Source organism: Sinohyriopsis cumingii, chromosome 16 (assembly GCF_028554795.1).
Source record: "Sinohyriopsis cumingii isolate HCF-2022 chromosome 16, ASM2855479v2, whole genome shotgun sequence".
In the NCBI taxonomy this organism is placed as follows: Eukaryota; Metazoa; Mollusca; class Bivalvia; order Unionida; family Unionidae; genus Sinohyriopsis; species Sinohyriopsis cumingii.
The window spans coordinates 73024320-73040656 of record NC_142976.1 but is presented as its reverse complement, the minus strand read 5'-3'; the positions used below and the strand labels follow the sequence as shown (position 1 = coordinate 73040656).

The 16337-nt window shown below is 35.3% G+C and overlaps 1 protein-coding gene across 1 annotated transcript in view; it reads right to left on the bottom strand.

The window, feature by feature from the left end:
* The window catches only part of LOC149780777 (L-fucose kinase-like), a 190776-nt gene that overhangs the window by 161522 nt on the left and 12917 nt on the right, over positions 1-16337 (bottom strand). The window contains exon 2 of the mRNA XM_089937854.1: positions 8914-9031. Within this exon, the coding sequence (XP_089793980.1) occupies positions 8914-8989 (76 nt within the window). The 5' untranslated portion in view covers positions 8990-9031. The remainder of the gene's footprint in view (positions 1-8913; positions 9032-16337) is intronic.

Genomic DNA, 16337 nt, shown 5'->3' with positions numbered 1-16337 from the left:
GCCTGGCCCTAAAACAGCTAGAGAAAAAAACATTTTTCTCTGATTTATAGAAAAAAGAAAACTTTTATATCTATTACATTTTTATTAATTGAAATTATTTTATCTTGAAGTATTATGACTCTATGGTGAATTATTAGTGTTCAGCTCACTGCTGGGCTCCATCGTTATACATCATGAAAATCCTCTGATTTAACAGTATCAGAAGCTATCAACTCTTGTGTGTACAAAAATAAAACATGTGGCACATGAATGGGGAACAATACTATTTATGTTACCTGTATTTTATTGATTACCTGTAAATATACTGAGAAGCACATATACAATTGATTGACAATTAAGTTCAGCCAGAGAATTAGTGACTTATATAAGTCCCCAATACCCTAAAGGAACAGAGATCATTGTATTATATTGAAATCCAGTTAGTCCAAAGAGTTGGTAGCCACTGATTTTATCAATATGGAGTGTTTTCTGTATGTGTGATTTTTGCAGCAATCAGAAAATGAAAATACTAGCCAGAACTTATCATAACATACTAATCATGATGAAATACAGGCTAATATCAACTTGAAGGCATATGATCATAAATCATAAACAACCTGAGCATGCAGAACTTGTGCAATTGTTAAAACCATTCTAAGTTGTGAGCAGAGTTCAACAAATAATCACAAGGGATTGACCATTTATCTGGATGGGATGGGTATGTCAAAATAACAGCAAAAAATGTGTCCTTCTTGGGTACATGGATTTTAACTCTTTTTTTTGGGGGGGGGGGGCACCAAACAGATGCTGCCCCACTTAACAAAAAATTTTTAAGTGTTTTCATGTATTCTTGTATCCCCTAAGATGTGTGTGCTTGTTTAAATTTTTTACAAAAAAGAATTTTGATCAAAATTTTAGTTTATAACTAAATTTTGATGGGGTATTTATTGAGTTCTAGTGTTTTCAAAAGGGTAGTAGTCTGAAACATGGGTCTCATCCCCATTATCAGAATTCCTATCCTTGATTTTTAGTGATCTTTGCCAAGGATCTCCTATGTCCCGTGTATGCTATGTGTATCAATGCTATAGTATGTGTATGCTATATAGTCTGTATGTATGGACAGCAAAACTTTGTCAAATTTTTCCCAGTTGTCTTAATATATATTTTTATATGGACTTTTCAAATTCATTTGTTTGTCCTGGTATAAATTTAGTTATTTTTGAAATTATTTGCAATTTAGAATTTCAGCGAGATGAACAGTATACTAAAAAAATTTAAAAAACCTAGTGTTTTATGTGAGTGGCTATGGTGTGGCATTTCTCGCATTAAAGTCTATTTCCAAAATGAGGCAGGCTGTATTCGAGTCGGGGTCTGCACTTTCTTTATTTGTTTGTGTTTCTCCCAATTCGAGTTAGGCCTCCTCTCTATTATTTAATTTATATCCCATTGTTTTATTATGTCCACAGTTTCATTATTTTAAAAAACTTCAATTACATTTTTATTATATCCACAAATTCTGCATCGTTTAAGATTCTGTTGTTTAATTTCCACTGTCCCGGATCCCACTTACACCTATTCCTAATTATTACTTCAATATAAACCATTTTGTGATCAGATAATGTAAAATCAGATATTATAGCATTTTTATATATCAATGGATTGAAATTTATTCCGTCAAATCTACCTATCCTGCTTCCCTGTCCATGTTTGTATTCATGTGTGTTCGCGTTGAACTAGATTTAATTTCATATATATAAATTGTGTTTGTTAATTAGGTTTAACATTTCAGATTTAAAAAGTTGATCATTCACTGTTAAGTCAGTTGTTTCATCAATTTTGTCACCTACCCAGTTAAAATCCCCCCAAAATCATATTTTCCATTGAAACATTTAACAAATAGTTGAATAAGTTTTCAATAAAAGCTTGTTTTTTACTTCTGTTAGCTGGAAAGTGAATGTTAATTTTATGCCAATGATATATCTTAATATGTAATAAGCATCCCTTAAAAATTCTCCTACATCCATTAATTCCCAACTTAAGCCCTGTTTATTTTTTATTATTATGACCACCCCTCCTCTGGTGACTTCAGTAACATAAATTCACAAATAACTACTGAATTTAGTTTGTCTTCCAAAAGGTATTTTAATTCCCATTATAAGTTTCCTGTAGCAAAATCACATCACAGTTCGTTTCTTTGGTTATTTTGTCTACTTTTCTTTGTCTATCCCATTGCTATTGATTGTCACTATTTGGAAGTTTATTCCCTCCATTTTTTCCTATTCAAAATTGTGTTAGAATATCAAATTATTCTTATATTTTTGGAAAGCTCTTATCTATTTCCAGAGCTTCTTTAGAATTTCCTCCTCTGTTATTTCTTCAATTATTGAGTTGGAACCATTTTCATTTTCTGTTTCTGTTTCGTCCGTGTTCAATTCCAAATCGTCTTTTATCAATTTATTGTTCTTGTCATTGTCTTTCTCCGTGTCATTTGTTTATTTTTTTTGTTTTGTCTAGTCATGATCATTGTCCTAACTAGTGGAATGATGGTTTGTTGGGTTTTGTTTATGACAAGCTCATGCCTACTCATTTCCTCTTCTAGTGAGGGGCTCTGGGATGAATTTGTCAGTTTTCTTTTCCTTTGGGCCAGTGTCGATGTGAGGGATTTTCAGCCCTCTCAGATTGACTGGCCCATCTTCTGTTTTGTGTCCTTGAGTTTCCTCATCCTCCTCCACATGGAGGAGGTAGTAGGGGTTTGTTTTTAAAATGTCCCCTTCTTTTTCAAATGACACAGACCTGAAAGTTTTTTGGGGGGTGGCAAAGTCCCCCCATTTGAGGTCTTTCATCCCCAGAGCTCCCGTTATGTCACTTTGGGCTTGGACACTGTTTGAGTCTATTGTGTCAAAATTTGTAGTTGTGATTATTTGGTAGGTCCCATCATGGACATAGTTTTGGTCATTGGTTTCCTGGTCATTCTTTTCCTCAATTTGGGCTTCTTGAACCTCAGTTATAGCCTCAGCTGGGGTATCCTGTTCAATAAGTGCCAAGGCGATTTCCATTTGTGTGGGTCCTACTGCCAGTGCTGCTGCTGAAGCATATGTGCCAGGTATGTAAGGTTCTTTACAGTCCCTTGGTGCATGGCCTTTCTAGCTCACATCCTCTGTACCAGGACTTCAATAAGAAACCTAGCACATAGAAGAATGTGGGTATCTTCACCAAATCTTCTTTGGCTATTGTGAGTATTCTCACACCTGTTTTTACAGTTTGATAGCCCCATACCACGGCCATTTTTTTTTGCTTTAACTGGTACTTTGAATTTGTGTTGAATTTTCTTTTCTAAAATTTCATTGTCAGCTTCTTGAGGGAGCCCTGAGATGACTATTTCACAGATTTTTGGTTTTACTTCTCGTATTATTGAAGGTGCATTTGATACTGTAGCTTTTAGTCCTTTGACTTCTAGCTCTTCAAAGCCTACAACAGGAGAGTAAAAATCTTTTGGGTAGATACAAACTTGTTTTCCCCACCATTTTGTATCCCTTCAATCTTGTCTATTGCTATTCCCTTCGGGGCCCCGAGTGGCCGAGTGGTCTAAAGCGCTCTCCGTTACGGATCACTGCCATCTCACCACTGCCTGCAGTGGTTCGAGTCTCGGATTCAGCCATTGTGGGCATGTGAGAATGCTTGCAAGTAGTTTCTCATAGGTCGGTGGTTCTTTCCAGGGTTTTCCCGGGATCTTCCTCCACCATTAATACTGGCCGCCATGTATAGCCTATCATGTGCTGAAATATGGCGTTAAACCCCACAACAACAACAACAACAACAAAAGCTATTCCCTTCAGTTTTGGGGCAGTTAGAATGTCTGACTGTTGGGAGGCAGTCATTCACTGTCCTGAAGTCCAGAAGTTGACAACCTTTAGGGTGGTCTGCAACTAAATATTCTCGTCCCTTCCCTTTCTCTACCCTTACTGCAAAATATTCCTCTAATTTTGCTCTTTTGTACATGATTTGTTTTGGTATGTTATTCATACTACTTGATGTGGAGATAATCCTATGCAACGAATGTATGCGAACAGAGCTCACTCATAAGTTAAAGTGAACGTAACTCAGTGGATCTCTCACCAATAAACTTTGTTGAAATGGCGAAATCAAAAGGTCAGGTGCAGATTTCTGCAACTAACCAAGCTACAAAAACTACAAAATATCAAAAATGAAAACAAGAACATGAAATTGAAATTGAAATTTGAAAATCTGCAGAAGTGGCAAATCAAAAGGTCAGGTGCAGACTAAATATTCTGCAACTGACGAAATCAAAAAAGTAAAATTGGAAATAATGGAAATGAAATAGTATGCAAAAAGCACAAAAACCAAAAGGCTGTAACAAAACATATACCTCAACCCTCAGAGTGCACTCTGACGAGCTGCCTTAGTTGCCAATTGCTTCCATACTAACTCAGGGCAAGTGATCATTTTTATTTTAAATAAACTAGCCCTGGACCGGTGTCTGAAAAATTCATTGAGCAAATAAACAATAGTTGATGGCAAAGGCCTGAAGAAAAACACCACTTTATGTAAAATATTTTGTGAGGTAACAAATAAACAGTAATTTTAATAGTGTCCAAAAAAACGCAGCAAAAACTTTTTTTGGGGGTACATGGAATTGTAGTCATGCTGGTGGAATTGGAGTCAGGTCTTGTGATTATTTTCAAAGCCACTTGCACTGGCCTGTGTCAGAATTTCTTTTTTAACACTGATGTAGGTTCACCTGTTTATTACGAAAAGTCTGGTTTTCAGCTGGATAATTGTACCTCTATAGGTTTACCTGTTTACTGTAAACAGTGTGATTTGGGGTTGTATAGTTTTACCTCTGACAGGTTCACCTACTTACTGTGATTAGTGTTATTTGGGTTGTATATTTATACCTCTGACAGGTTCACCTGTTTATTGTGATTAATGTGATTTTGGGTTGTATATTTGTACCTCTGATAGGTTCACCTGTTTAATGTGATTAGTTTGATTATGGGTTGTTTATCTGTACCTCTAACAGGTGTTATGTATATTTAATTTGTATTGTTTGTTGGCTTTTCTACACGATTATAAAATAAGAAAATCTGCATTTTGTACTTGACCTTTGTCAACAATCAAGTTAATAGTGTACCTGACCAGTGACAATCTGTAAACAATATAATACATATCTAATATTTCTCTATGAGTATAGATTAAATATTTAGATCATTAATAACCGAAACATGTTTACTTCAGTTTGAGTTAAAGATACAGTCTTGATTCTGACCCCAAAAAAGTTCCAGAAAGGATATTTCCCATTAAGTTGACAGAGTATTTCCAGAAAATGTAAATTGCGAATTATGTCAAGTGGAGTGGTGTACAAAGTTGTTTATTTTGGGATTATTCATTACTGTTGCAACATTCAAAGCAGAATCAGTCTTTTTCTATTGTTGTGTCCAGTGTTTTATTTGGATGGATTTATTTATTCCAGATCATTCACTGGAATTACAAAGTGCTCAATGATATTTTTGGACAGAAACATTAATTCTGAATTACAGTGAATTCAGACAATGTCATTTTATGATACATCAAGAGACTTTAACACAACACCACTTTCCAGGCCAATGGCACATTAAAACAGACTACAGGCACATCAACTCATTCAATATTGGAATTTATTTGGAGTTCTACTGGAATTCAATTGGAACTTTATTCATTTGGACTTGTGATAGACGTTTTAGGACTATCTGGAATTCAATTTACAATACTGTAAGTTCTTTTTAACCTTTTACTTTGTATTCCTGGGAAATAACTTATTTGTTAATATTACAAAACTTTATGGTTTTCACTCTGTTCTGTTGCTTAGTTTAAGACCCTAGAGTCATAATACAAGTTTACCTGCTGAAGATGATCAGTATGATTTTGAGTTAAAGATTTGTACCTCTGATGATCTATACTGGATGCCTATATAGCACCAATACATTTTCTCTGTACTTCGTGAAAAAAGTAAACAACATAAATCAGGTTAATGGATATGTCGTACTCTGCTGCAAGTAATTTGTAAACAGAAGATTTGTTAAGTCAGTATGAAGTGCTGAAGAATGCAAAGACCTAAAAAGAAAGAAATACATGATCGAATAAGGTGCTGGCAGGTCAGGGTATGTATCATTCATTCTTCTTATGATTTCAGGAACTATATATATTCGCTTCTAAGTTGAGTCAAATTTCAATCAACAAAGATCTGATCTATCAGAGCTTAATGCCCCTGCAGACCTGGGTAAATATTGTTTATTCTTTTGAATATTGATGGATAGAAAAATTCCATGATAGCATCAGAAAGTTTTCTCAAACACTCAGCAAAGCCTCATGTCTTACACAAAATTCTGACCCTGAGATAGAGTTTATCTGTCATACACCAATGCATATGAATGATTCCATTAAACTCATTCTCCACAAGAGAATTTGCAGTCTTACCAGAGATGTGAAAAAGAACAAAATCTTTAAGTTTCCTAAGCAAATCAAAGGAAGGCAAATTTTGCAAGACCATTGCAAGTCAGTTTGATGTCAAAGGAAATGGCTTGGGATTGGTCATTTCATTATGAAGCACAATAGATAACAGCTTGGGATTGGCCATTTCTTCACGAAGTACAGTGGATAAACAGCTTGGGATGGGCCATTTTGTCATGAACATAGTGGATTACAGCTTGGGATTGGCTATTTCATCATGAAGTGCAGTGAATAACAGGTTGGGATTGGCCATTTCATCATGAAGTGCAGTGAATAACAGGTTGGGATTGGCCATTTCATCATGAAGTGCAGTGGATAGAAATTATACTTTTTATGTGTATAAGATTACAGTATTCTGTCAGTTCTTTTGGTCAACTTTGAAGATTAAGCTAAGTATCGCAAAGCTTTATTTTTATGTGTGCTACATGTACTTTGACCTTTATCTATGCTACATGTACTTTGATCTTAATGTGTGCTACATTTACTTTGACCATTATGTGTGCTACATGTACTTTGATCTTTATGTGTGCTGCATGTACTTTGATCTTTTTGTGTGCTACATGTACTTTGATCTTTATGTGTGCTACATGTACTTTGATCTTTATGTGTGCTGCATGTACTTTGACCTTTATGTGTGCTACATGTACTTTGATCTTTATCTGTGCTACATGTACCTCGAGCGTTATGTGTGCTACATGTACATGTACTTTGACGTTTATGTGTGCTACATGTACTTTGACCTTTATCTGTGCTACATGTACCTCGACCGTTATGTGTGCTACATGTACTTTGACCCTGATGTGTGCCACATGTACTTTGACCTTTGTTGGATGCTGCATGTACTTTGACCCTGATGTGTGCCACATGTACTTTGACCTTTGTTGGGTTCTGCATGTAGTTTAACCAAACTAGCTCAGGTCTTATGAGAGAATCATTAAAAGCAGGACCTGAAACCAGTACTAGTAATTCTTTACTCTGAAAAAAATGAGCTTTTGAGAAAGTTTCCTTACAATTTTAAGTGCCAACTGCTTGATATAATTCTTAGTCTTTAATCTTTCTCTGAGCTAAAACCTTAAATTTATGTCATGATAAACTGGAGTGAAATCACCTTCCCTATAATAAGGCTAGTACTCAAATGCCGCATAGTGACATTACAAGGGCTGAATATGTAAATTCTACTTTCTTATAGGGGTGAAATGATTAGTCAATATACATCAATACCTTTTACTGAAACAATACACATTTCGATACAAGAGATAGCGAATCGATACAAAAAGATACTTACCGTATGCATGTTATTTTAGTCTTCAGCAGTCATGAATTATTATTAGTTGCCTTGTTATTTTGTAAAATTATAATAAGAATATTTGACCCTGATGTGTGCCACATGACCTTATTTGAGAATACCCACTTGCCATCTACAAGTTAACACAAAGTGACATGGTTCATAATCTGCCCCCTCCCCATTCCATGTTAATTATCTTAACCCAGAAGTATGTTCAGCATATACTATACATGCCAAACGTGTTCCATGTGCATAAAATGAAGTACTTTACTCATCATTTAATAACCACTTCCACATAACGTTTCTACTCTGAACTGTAACTTGACTACTTTGGTCGATTTGAAAGCTACGCTACCGGAGTGTTGCACATTGAAATATGTTACACTGAATTCTCATTTGTGGTTATTGCTTGTTCCACTCCAGGTTAGACAAAAACCACCAATCAGAAATCAATGTAGATTATTCTCTGCATGACAAACAGGAAGTACTGCCTGACGAACTAAATGAAATTAGTAAAGAATGAGTGATGCGGCAGATTTCAAACTGATTAAATTTATCACCTTGTGTAAGTTAAAAGAAAATTGTAGAATAGGAATGGGTGTTGTCAATAGTTTTCCTTCTTCACTAACAAATACAAGTACCTGTGGCTGCATCAGCATTTTGCATCTGCAGGAAATAAAATGTGATAGATTTGTTCTAGGTGAGATTTTCTTTCCACAAGGAAATTACATTATTTCTTTTGTTTTGAAGATAATGCCTTAATGTCTTCCAAGTGTAACAGACACGAAATTGGTAATAATATGTTTACAAATCATTCATTTTGTACAAAAAAAGGGAGTTAAATGGAGCCAGCATTATATAGCTGAAAACTGCAACCAACCGGTAGTCTGTTTGAAAGTATTGTTATCTTCTCATCAATTAGAATCGCATATAAATACATGATAACTATATGTCTATCTGTAGTCTGCATATTGAAAATACAATCAAGAATGTCAACATACATGAAAGGGCAACACCCACCTCCAAAGATGGAAAGACCATCAAGTCCCTATGTGTATCAATATGTATCGTATCGCAGGCTGCGTATCGTGAATCGTATCGATACACGGCAAAGGTGTATCATTTCACCCCTACTTGCTTACCTTTCTGAAGTGCCTGTGCCCAATCCTTGTTAGTGCAGGTCAAAACAATGGCTGTCCACTTGACTGGAGAGGCCATAATATGAAGCGTTTATCATAAGATTTTCAGAGCACTGCCGTTCTGTAAAACAATGCATAGACTGAATAGAATGTAAGAATGAAGGCATCAGCATGGTCAGTAAACTCTGTCCAAAGCAGCCATCTCTGGAAAGTAAGACTATTGGCCACTAAAGACAGGTGACTGTTTAATGGAAGTTTCTACAATACTAAAACAGTATCAATTTAAGATATAGTACTGCTTAATAGAGATGAATTTGGAAAATTATGAGAAACATAAAAATACAATAAGCTGACACCATACATATTTCATTATGAGCTACATAATTTTTGAAAATTTTCCCAAAATAAGTTCCTCATTTGCCTGGGGTTTTTATTGTGTCTCACGAGCTGCACTGAGTAAAAATATTTTGTTCAATCTACTTCTATTTTTTTTTCTTTCTGTGTATTATAACAATCATCCTAAGAAATGAAAGTTTGTACAGTGAAGCTTCTTAATAAAAAAACACATAAAGGACATAAATTCTGTCCTTTGGGAACAGGTATCACATATCAAGGGGTTATATACAGTTCAGCTTCCAAAATCAGTCATCTCTCTTAAACTACCGTATGACCAATAGAGCTCAAACTGTGTATCGGCTTGCAATTATCACACTATAACTAATAAGTATGGCTTGCTTGGTTTATGAAAGTCTTTTTATAGCCATTAAAACTCCAACAAAGTTAGCATACCAAGCAACAGTATCAATACTTGAATCTATTACGGTTTTTACAATCTGCTGATGAAACTCAATGAGTTACATGAGCGCAATTAAGACAGTACAGTACACAACACTGCTTCCTAATGTGTCACAATACAGCTTCCAAGGCTGCTTGAATAATACTCAGTAGACCTTGGTCTTTTATGTGTATCATCTCTTCTCATCAAAAGTCAATTGGGACCAATTATAAAAACAAGTTATCCACTAACCTGATGCTTTCGTCCTCTCCCTAAGGACTTCATCAGCAGACTGATTTAATCTCTACTGACTATTAACATCGCTCAATTGAATGGTGAGTGATGTCAACAGATTGACCCAGATATGCAGCTGGTTGTAGAAGAGCAAGTTCAAGCTCATCTGAAATATCATCACACATCCACAATGTTTGCCCTGGCCATACTGCAACCTGGAACTCTATAAAAATCATAGATCAAGAAGATGCCTGGTTTGATCAAGGGATTAAATAATCGATCTATATTCATTCACGCAAACTTACACTGAACAGGGACGGGGTCTGTTAAAACTTGCTGTGTATCTGGAAACAATCTATTAACATCACTCACCACTCTAATGAGTGATATTAACAGTCGTTTGAGATCAAATCAGTCTACATAAGCTTTCTCTATTGTTATTGTTATACCATGTACTCACCTGTAATGTTTCACACAGGTTCGCTACTACTGTTTGTATGAATCCTGTGTGTACTCATCCCTTAAGCCTTGAACATATTTTATTGTGGCAGTAGATCAGTTTTCTAGTTTTTAAAAGCATTTGTTGCATAAAGGCACGTCATTTTGTAAAACTTGTGCATTATTATGTTTGTGTACGTGATTAAACAGTTAAAACGTCAAATATAAGCTGGATGCAACTGCACACTGCACAGACCCTGATCTGCTGTTGTATAATGTGTTGGCTGATCTGGGTCTATGTTGTTGGTTAGGACTAATCAGTAGAACCAGCAATGAAGATCCAGATTTGCCATAACATCAGGTGCCAGCAGATCAGAGTCTGTAGTGCATGCAGTTAGAAATGACTTGTATGCAAGAATAATTGGTACCCACGTACCATTTGTAAAGTATTTACACATTTATGACCATAGCTTGCAGACACAGTCATCTAGCCACAACATGGTATCATGAACATCATGAACAAAAGAGCAAGTACATGTAATACAACCTCTAGCAATAAGATGATATGATGAGCATCAATAACTAAATTATCAAGATCTGCTCTACATAACACAACATCTATCCATGACACAGTCTGATCAACACGATTAACAAACATGCAAGTATTAGGATATGCTCCAAGTAACACAACCTCTCGCCATGACATGGTTTATAGCAATAATAATAATAATAATGACTTTATTTATATAAGCAGCCCATATGGTCAACTGATGAATCTTCCATAAGGCCTTCTACAATTATATATATATATATATATATATATATATATATATATATATATATATATATATATATATATATATATATATATATAATACACAAGTTTTACAAGATGATGTGTCTTTATACAACAAATGCTTTTAAAAACCAGAAAACTGATTTCCTGCCACAATAAAATATGTACAAGGCTTTAGGGATGAGTACACACAGGATTCATACAAACAGTAGTAGCAAACCTGTGTGAAACATTACAGGTGAGTACATTGTATAACAATGTTTTAAAAAATAGTAGTACTGAATTAAACAAAATCATACAAATGATTGTTTCTGTAGATGTTGACTAAGAAGCTTTTTGAAAGCTTGGCATGAGTCAGCTGACTTTTATTTGGTGGTACAAAATTCCAGCTTCTGGATTCTCTGTGAAATGGAAGCCACTTTAGGGTTTTAAAACGGTTTGTTGGTGGTGTATCTAAGTCAGCATAAAGAATAACTCTTGCTGCTCTTTTACGAAATTTCAGTAATCTTTCCTGATTTTCTGCACCAGTATTACCCCCTCCTCAAGAGAATGACTATATTCTAGGTGTGGCATGATATATGCATTGTAGAATATCTTTCTCTGTCCTTGAAGGAGATAAAATATTATTCTGTTCAACAGACAAGGCAATGAGTTAACTTTTTTAATGACCTTATCAACTTGCATTTTCCAGCACAAGATATAGTCTCTCACAATACCAAGTAGTTTTTCATGATCAGACTGTTGTATATTCATTCCTTTTATCATTACTTTGAAATAATTTTCCTCAACTTTCACTCTTGCTCAACTATTTATGATTGTGGATTCTGATTTGGCTGCATCTATCTTCATACCACTGTGCTCACACCAGTTATTTAATTTTACCAAATCTTGATTTAATTTAATGCTAATTGCATTGTCTGTTGATACAGTCTTATACAATGCTCTGTCATCGCGAACATGTTGGTGGTGGATAGATCAATGTGATATGCTAAATCATTGATGTAAAGCAGAAAGAGTAACTGATCCTTGAGGAACACTAGATTTTATCAGTTTTTTATCTGAAAATTTATTTAAAATAGAAACTTGGCTGTTGTCTGCTTTCAAGATTGGTTTGAACCCTAAGCTTTCAAGGTTAACTTGATAATCAGCATCACTAAGAAACAAACAAGTATTAGGATATGCTCTGAGTAACACAACCTCTAGTGATGACATGATTTGATCAGCATCAAGAAGAAACATGGAGGTATAAGGATGTGTAACACAATCCCCAGCCATGACATGGTATTGTCAGCATCACTAACAAACATGCAGGTACTAGGATATGCTCCAAGTAACACACTACTTCTAGCCATGACATGGTATTGTCAGCATCATTAACAAACAAGCAGGTACTAGGATATGCTCTAAGTAACACACTACCTCTAGCCATGACATGGTATGATCAGCATCACTAACAAGCAGGTACTAGGATATGCTCCAAGTAACACAATCCCCAGCCATGACATGGTATTATAAGCATCACTAACAATCAAGCAGGTACTAGAATATGCTCCAAGTAACACACTACCTCTAGCCATCACATGGTATGATCAGTATCACTAACAAGCAGGTACTAGGATATGCTCCAAGTAACACAATCCCCAGCCATGACATGGTATTATAAGCATCACTAACAAACAAACAGGTACTAGGATATGCTCCAAGTAACACACTACCTCTAGCCATCACATGGTATGACCAGTATCACTAACAAGCAGGTACTAGGATATGCTCCAAGTAACACAATCCCCAGCCATGACATGGTATTATAAGCATCACTAACAAACAAGCAGGTACTAGGATATGCTCCAAGTAACACATTACATCTAGCAATGACATGGTATGATCAGCATCACTAACAAGCAGGTACTAGGATATGCTTTGAGTAACACAATCCCCAGCCATGACATGGTATTATAAGTATCACTAACAATCAAGCAGGTACTAGGATATGCTCCAAGTAACACACTACCTCTAGCCATCACATGGTATGACCAGTATCACTAACAAGCAGGTACTAGGATATGCTCCAAGTAACACAATCACCAGCCATGACATGGTATTATAAGCATCACTAACAAACAAGCAGGTACTAGGATATGCTCCAAGTAACACATTACATCTAGCAATGACATGGTATGATCAGCATCACTAACAAGCAGGTACTAGGATATGCTCCAAGTAACACAAACCCCAACCATGACATGGTATTGTCAGCATCACTAACAAACAAGCAGGTACTAGGATATGCTCCAAGTAACACACTACTTCTGGCCATCACATGGTATGATCAGCATCACTAACAAGAAGGTACTAGGATATGCTCCTAGTAACACAATCCCCTGCCATGACATGGTATTGTAAACATCACTAACAACAAGCAGGTACTAGGATATGTTCTAAATAACACATTACCTCTAGCTATTACATGGTATAATCTGGATCACTAAGAAACATGCATTTATATGAATATACTCCAAGTAACACAACCTCTGATAAGATTTTCTTCACAAACTTATCTCAGTTCATTACATATACCCAATCCACAGGTTTACATTTAAGTCATGTATTATATAAACATTACAAGTATACTTCTGTAATACAATACATTTTACCAAGTACAAATAAGCAATATGTATTTTTTACACACTTACTCTACTCCTATTATTTTTTCAGTCATCAAATGTGCATACTTCAGTATATAGTCCTATGGCCTTTCTTTTTGATTTGGTCCTCTGAGCTGAGTCTATGGTAAAAATATGCAAGCTTCAATATATAGTCCTATGGCCTTTCTTTATTATATTGTTCTCCAAGAAGAGTCTATGTGCTTAACACCAAAGGAATAAAAATCCTAATGTATTGATTAAGGATAAGTTGTAATCAATGAATAAAACAACTACTGGTCACAGCACACAACTTTTTTACCATTCTCATACACCAGCCTAGTGCCCTTTTGTGTTAAGTCATGCCATTGCTCTGATAATTAAGTACCTGGTTTTAGTAAAATGATACCGCTAGCCAACAAGGCCATTTATTTTTTTCAATACTATTGGTTCAGTGCACTTAAATTTAGTCACAAAGCAAATGTGGGTATGCTTATTCACCTGAATGCAACTGTACATTCATTTTATTACAGGCTGATCCTCGGCAGGTTTAATATGAGCCATGTTTACAAACACAGAAGGGTTCGTTTCAACAAAAGTATGGAATGCTGATGGATTTAAATGAATAAACAAAAGATTCAATAAGATTAACACAACCAAATAAAAGATTACCAGTAAATGTCAAGCATTGGCATGTGAACTATAATATACTGATTTGTATTGCAAAACTGACAACATCATACAACAAGGGTTTTGACAAACTGCATAATTACAAAGAGTTATGGTTGTTATGTACCACGTCTACGAGGTGCATCTAATTTCAATGCTCACTGTAGACTGAGCAACATTTGCAATGTTGAATGCACCAAAAATATCGAATTTACCTTGATAGTGACACAAATAAAGGACAATTCTTTTAAGAAGTTAATAAGTTATGCAACCCACAAAAGCAAAACATAATTAGAGCATGTATAAGTTATGCAACCCACAACATAATTAGAGCATGTAGCTGACGATCTTGAAATGACCTAAAACCATGCACACAAAAAATAGAAACAGCCACTGATGTAAAGAAATTATAACACTTTTATGAATATTTAGAATATTTCAGGAATAAGATATCCTAATATTATTATTACATAACAAAGAGTCGTTTCAAGGGCACGTGACTGCAGGATTCATGTTCAAATATCACCCACCTGTATAGCTTCCATATGTCAGCTTGTGAATGCAAATTCACATGCACACACACACACACACATGCACACACAAACACACATAAACACACACACACACACACTAAAACTATAGTGGAGACAACAAAATTTGAAGCACTTAGTTGCTACATTGTCTACTGATGGTTGTGTCATTTATCTTCTTTCTATACCATAGTAATTGAATGAATCACTTTTTCAACTTAAAATGGCATGATCATTTATACAACCAGAATTTGTTCCCTGCATCTCTCCTTGCTCACTGGGGACCAAGCATGAATCGTAACATAGAAACCACATATTGCAACACCTTTCAAGTAAATACACTTACCTGGCATTCATTGACAAATAATTGTATGCATTAGAAATAATGGTCAAATATGTTCACTCAAAGGGTGCAGTGACCAAGATATGAGATTCACTGGGCCATAATTTGTGGAAAATCCACTGCCACACCTTCAAAGCACAATACTGGAGATCAGACAGATACAGTTTTCATTTAGAACCAACTGGACATTACCAGACATGTTCTGTGAAAACCCCATGTCAATGACTTTCCATTCAGAAGGAACAGTAATAATAAGATTTTCAAAATGGTGTTGAGGTGGTCACATTGTTTGTCGGATCAGCTCCAGAATAACCTCCAAAAATCAGTACTCACTGAACATTCAGTAAATGCTTTCATGAACAAGTTAAATACTGGCACAATTATCATTTTCACAAAAACATGTTCTACGCCTAACTGGAGTACAAATGTATCTTGATTTTTAAATTACCTCAAACCTTAGACCTTGACATATGATGATCTACCCAGTTTTCAATGCCATTGTGACTTTCTGCTTGTTCTCTCTTATATTGATAACAAAAACAGATAATATTATTTAGTGACAAAAGAACTTTGTTCCCTTCACTAACCAATTATGTTCTTACCTTTCAGAGTGAATGTTTCGCTGCCATTACTCCAGAATTCTAATAATGTATTTCCTTCCCCTACAAATCTAACCAACCTAGCTTTTGATGATGGCACAAATGTGAATAACAAGAGATCATGTGAGAGAAATCAATCCAAAGCTGTAACAAATTTGGAAAGAGCAATTTCTATTAAAGGCATATCTTTCATTATTTTATATCCTTTTAACATCTGATCTGTTTACTTCTAGAATCCACAATGGGACAGTTTTACATATAAACTGACAAATTTCTCAGTCTTCTGTGACCCAATAAACTTTAAAAAATGAGGAAAACAAAAATTTCAATGGTAAGCGTAAAGATTATACACAACATAGCATTTCCCAGTTTTGAATTTACTGTTGCAAAGTTATTATACA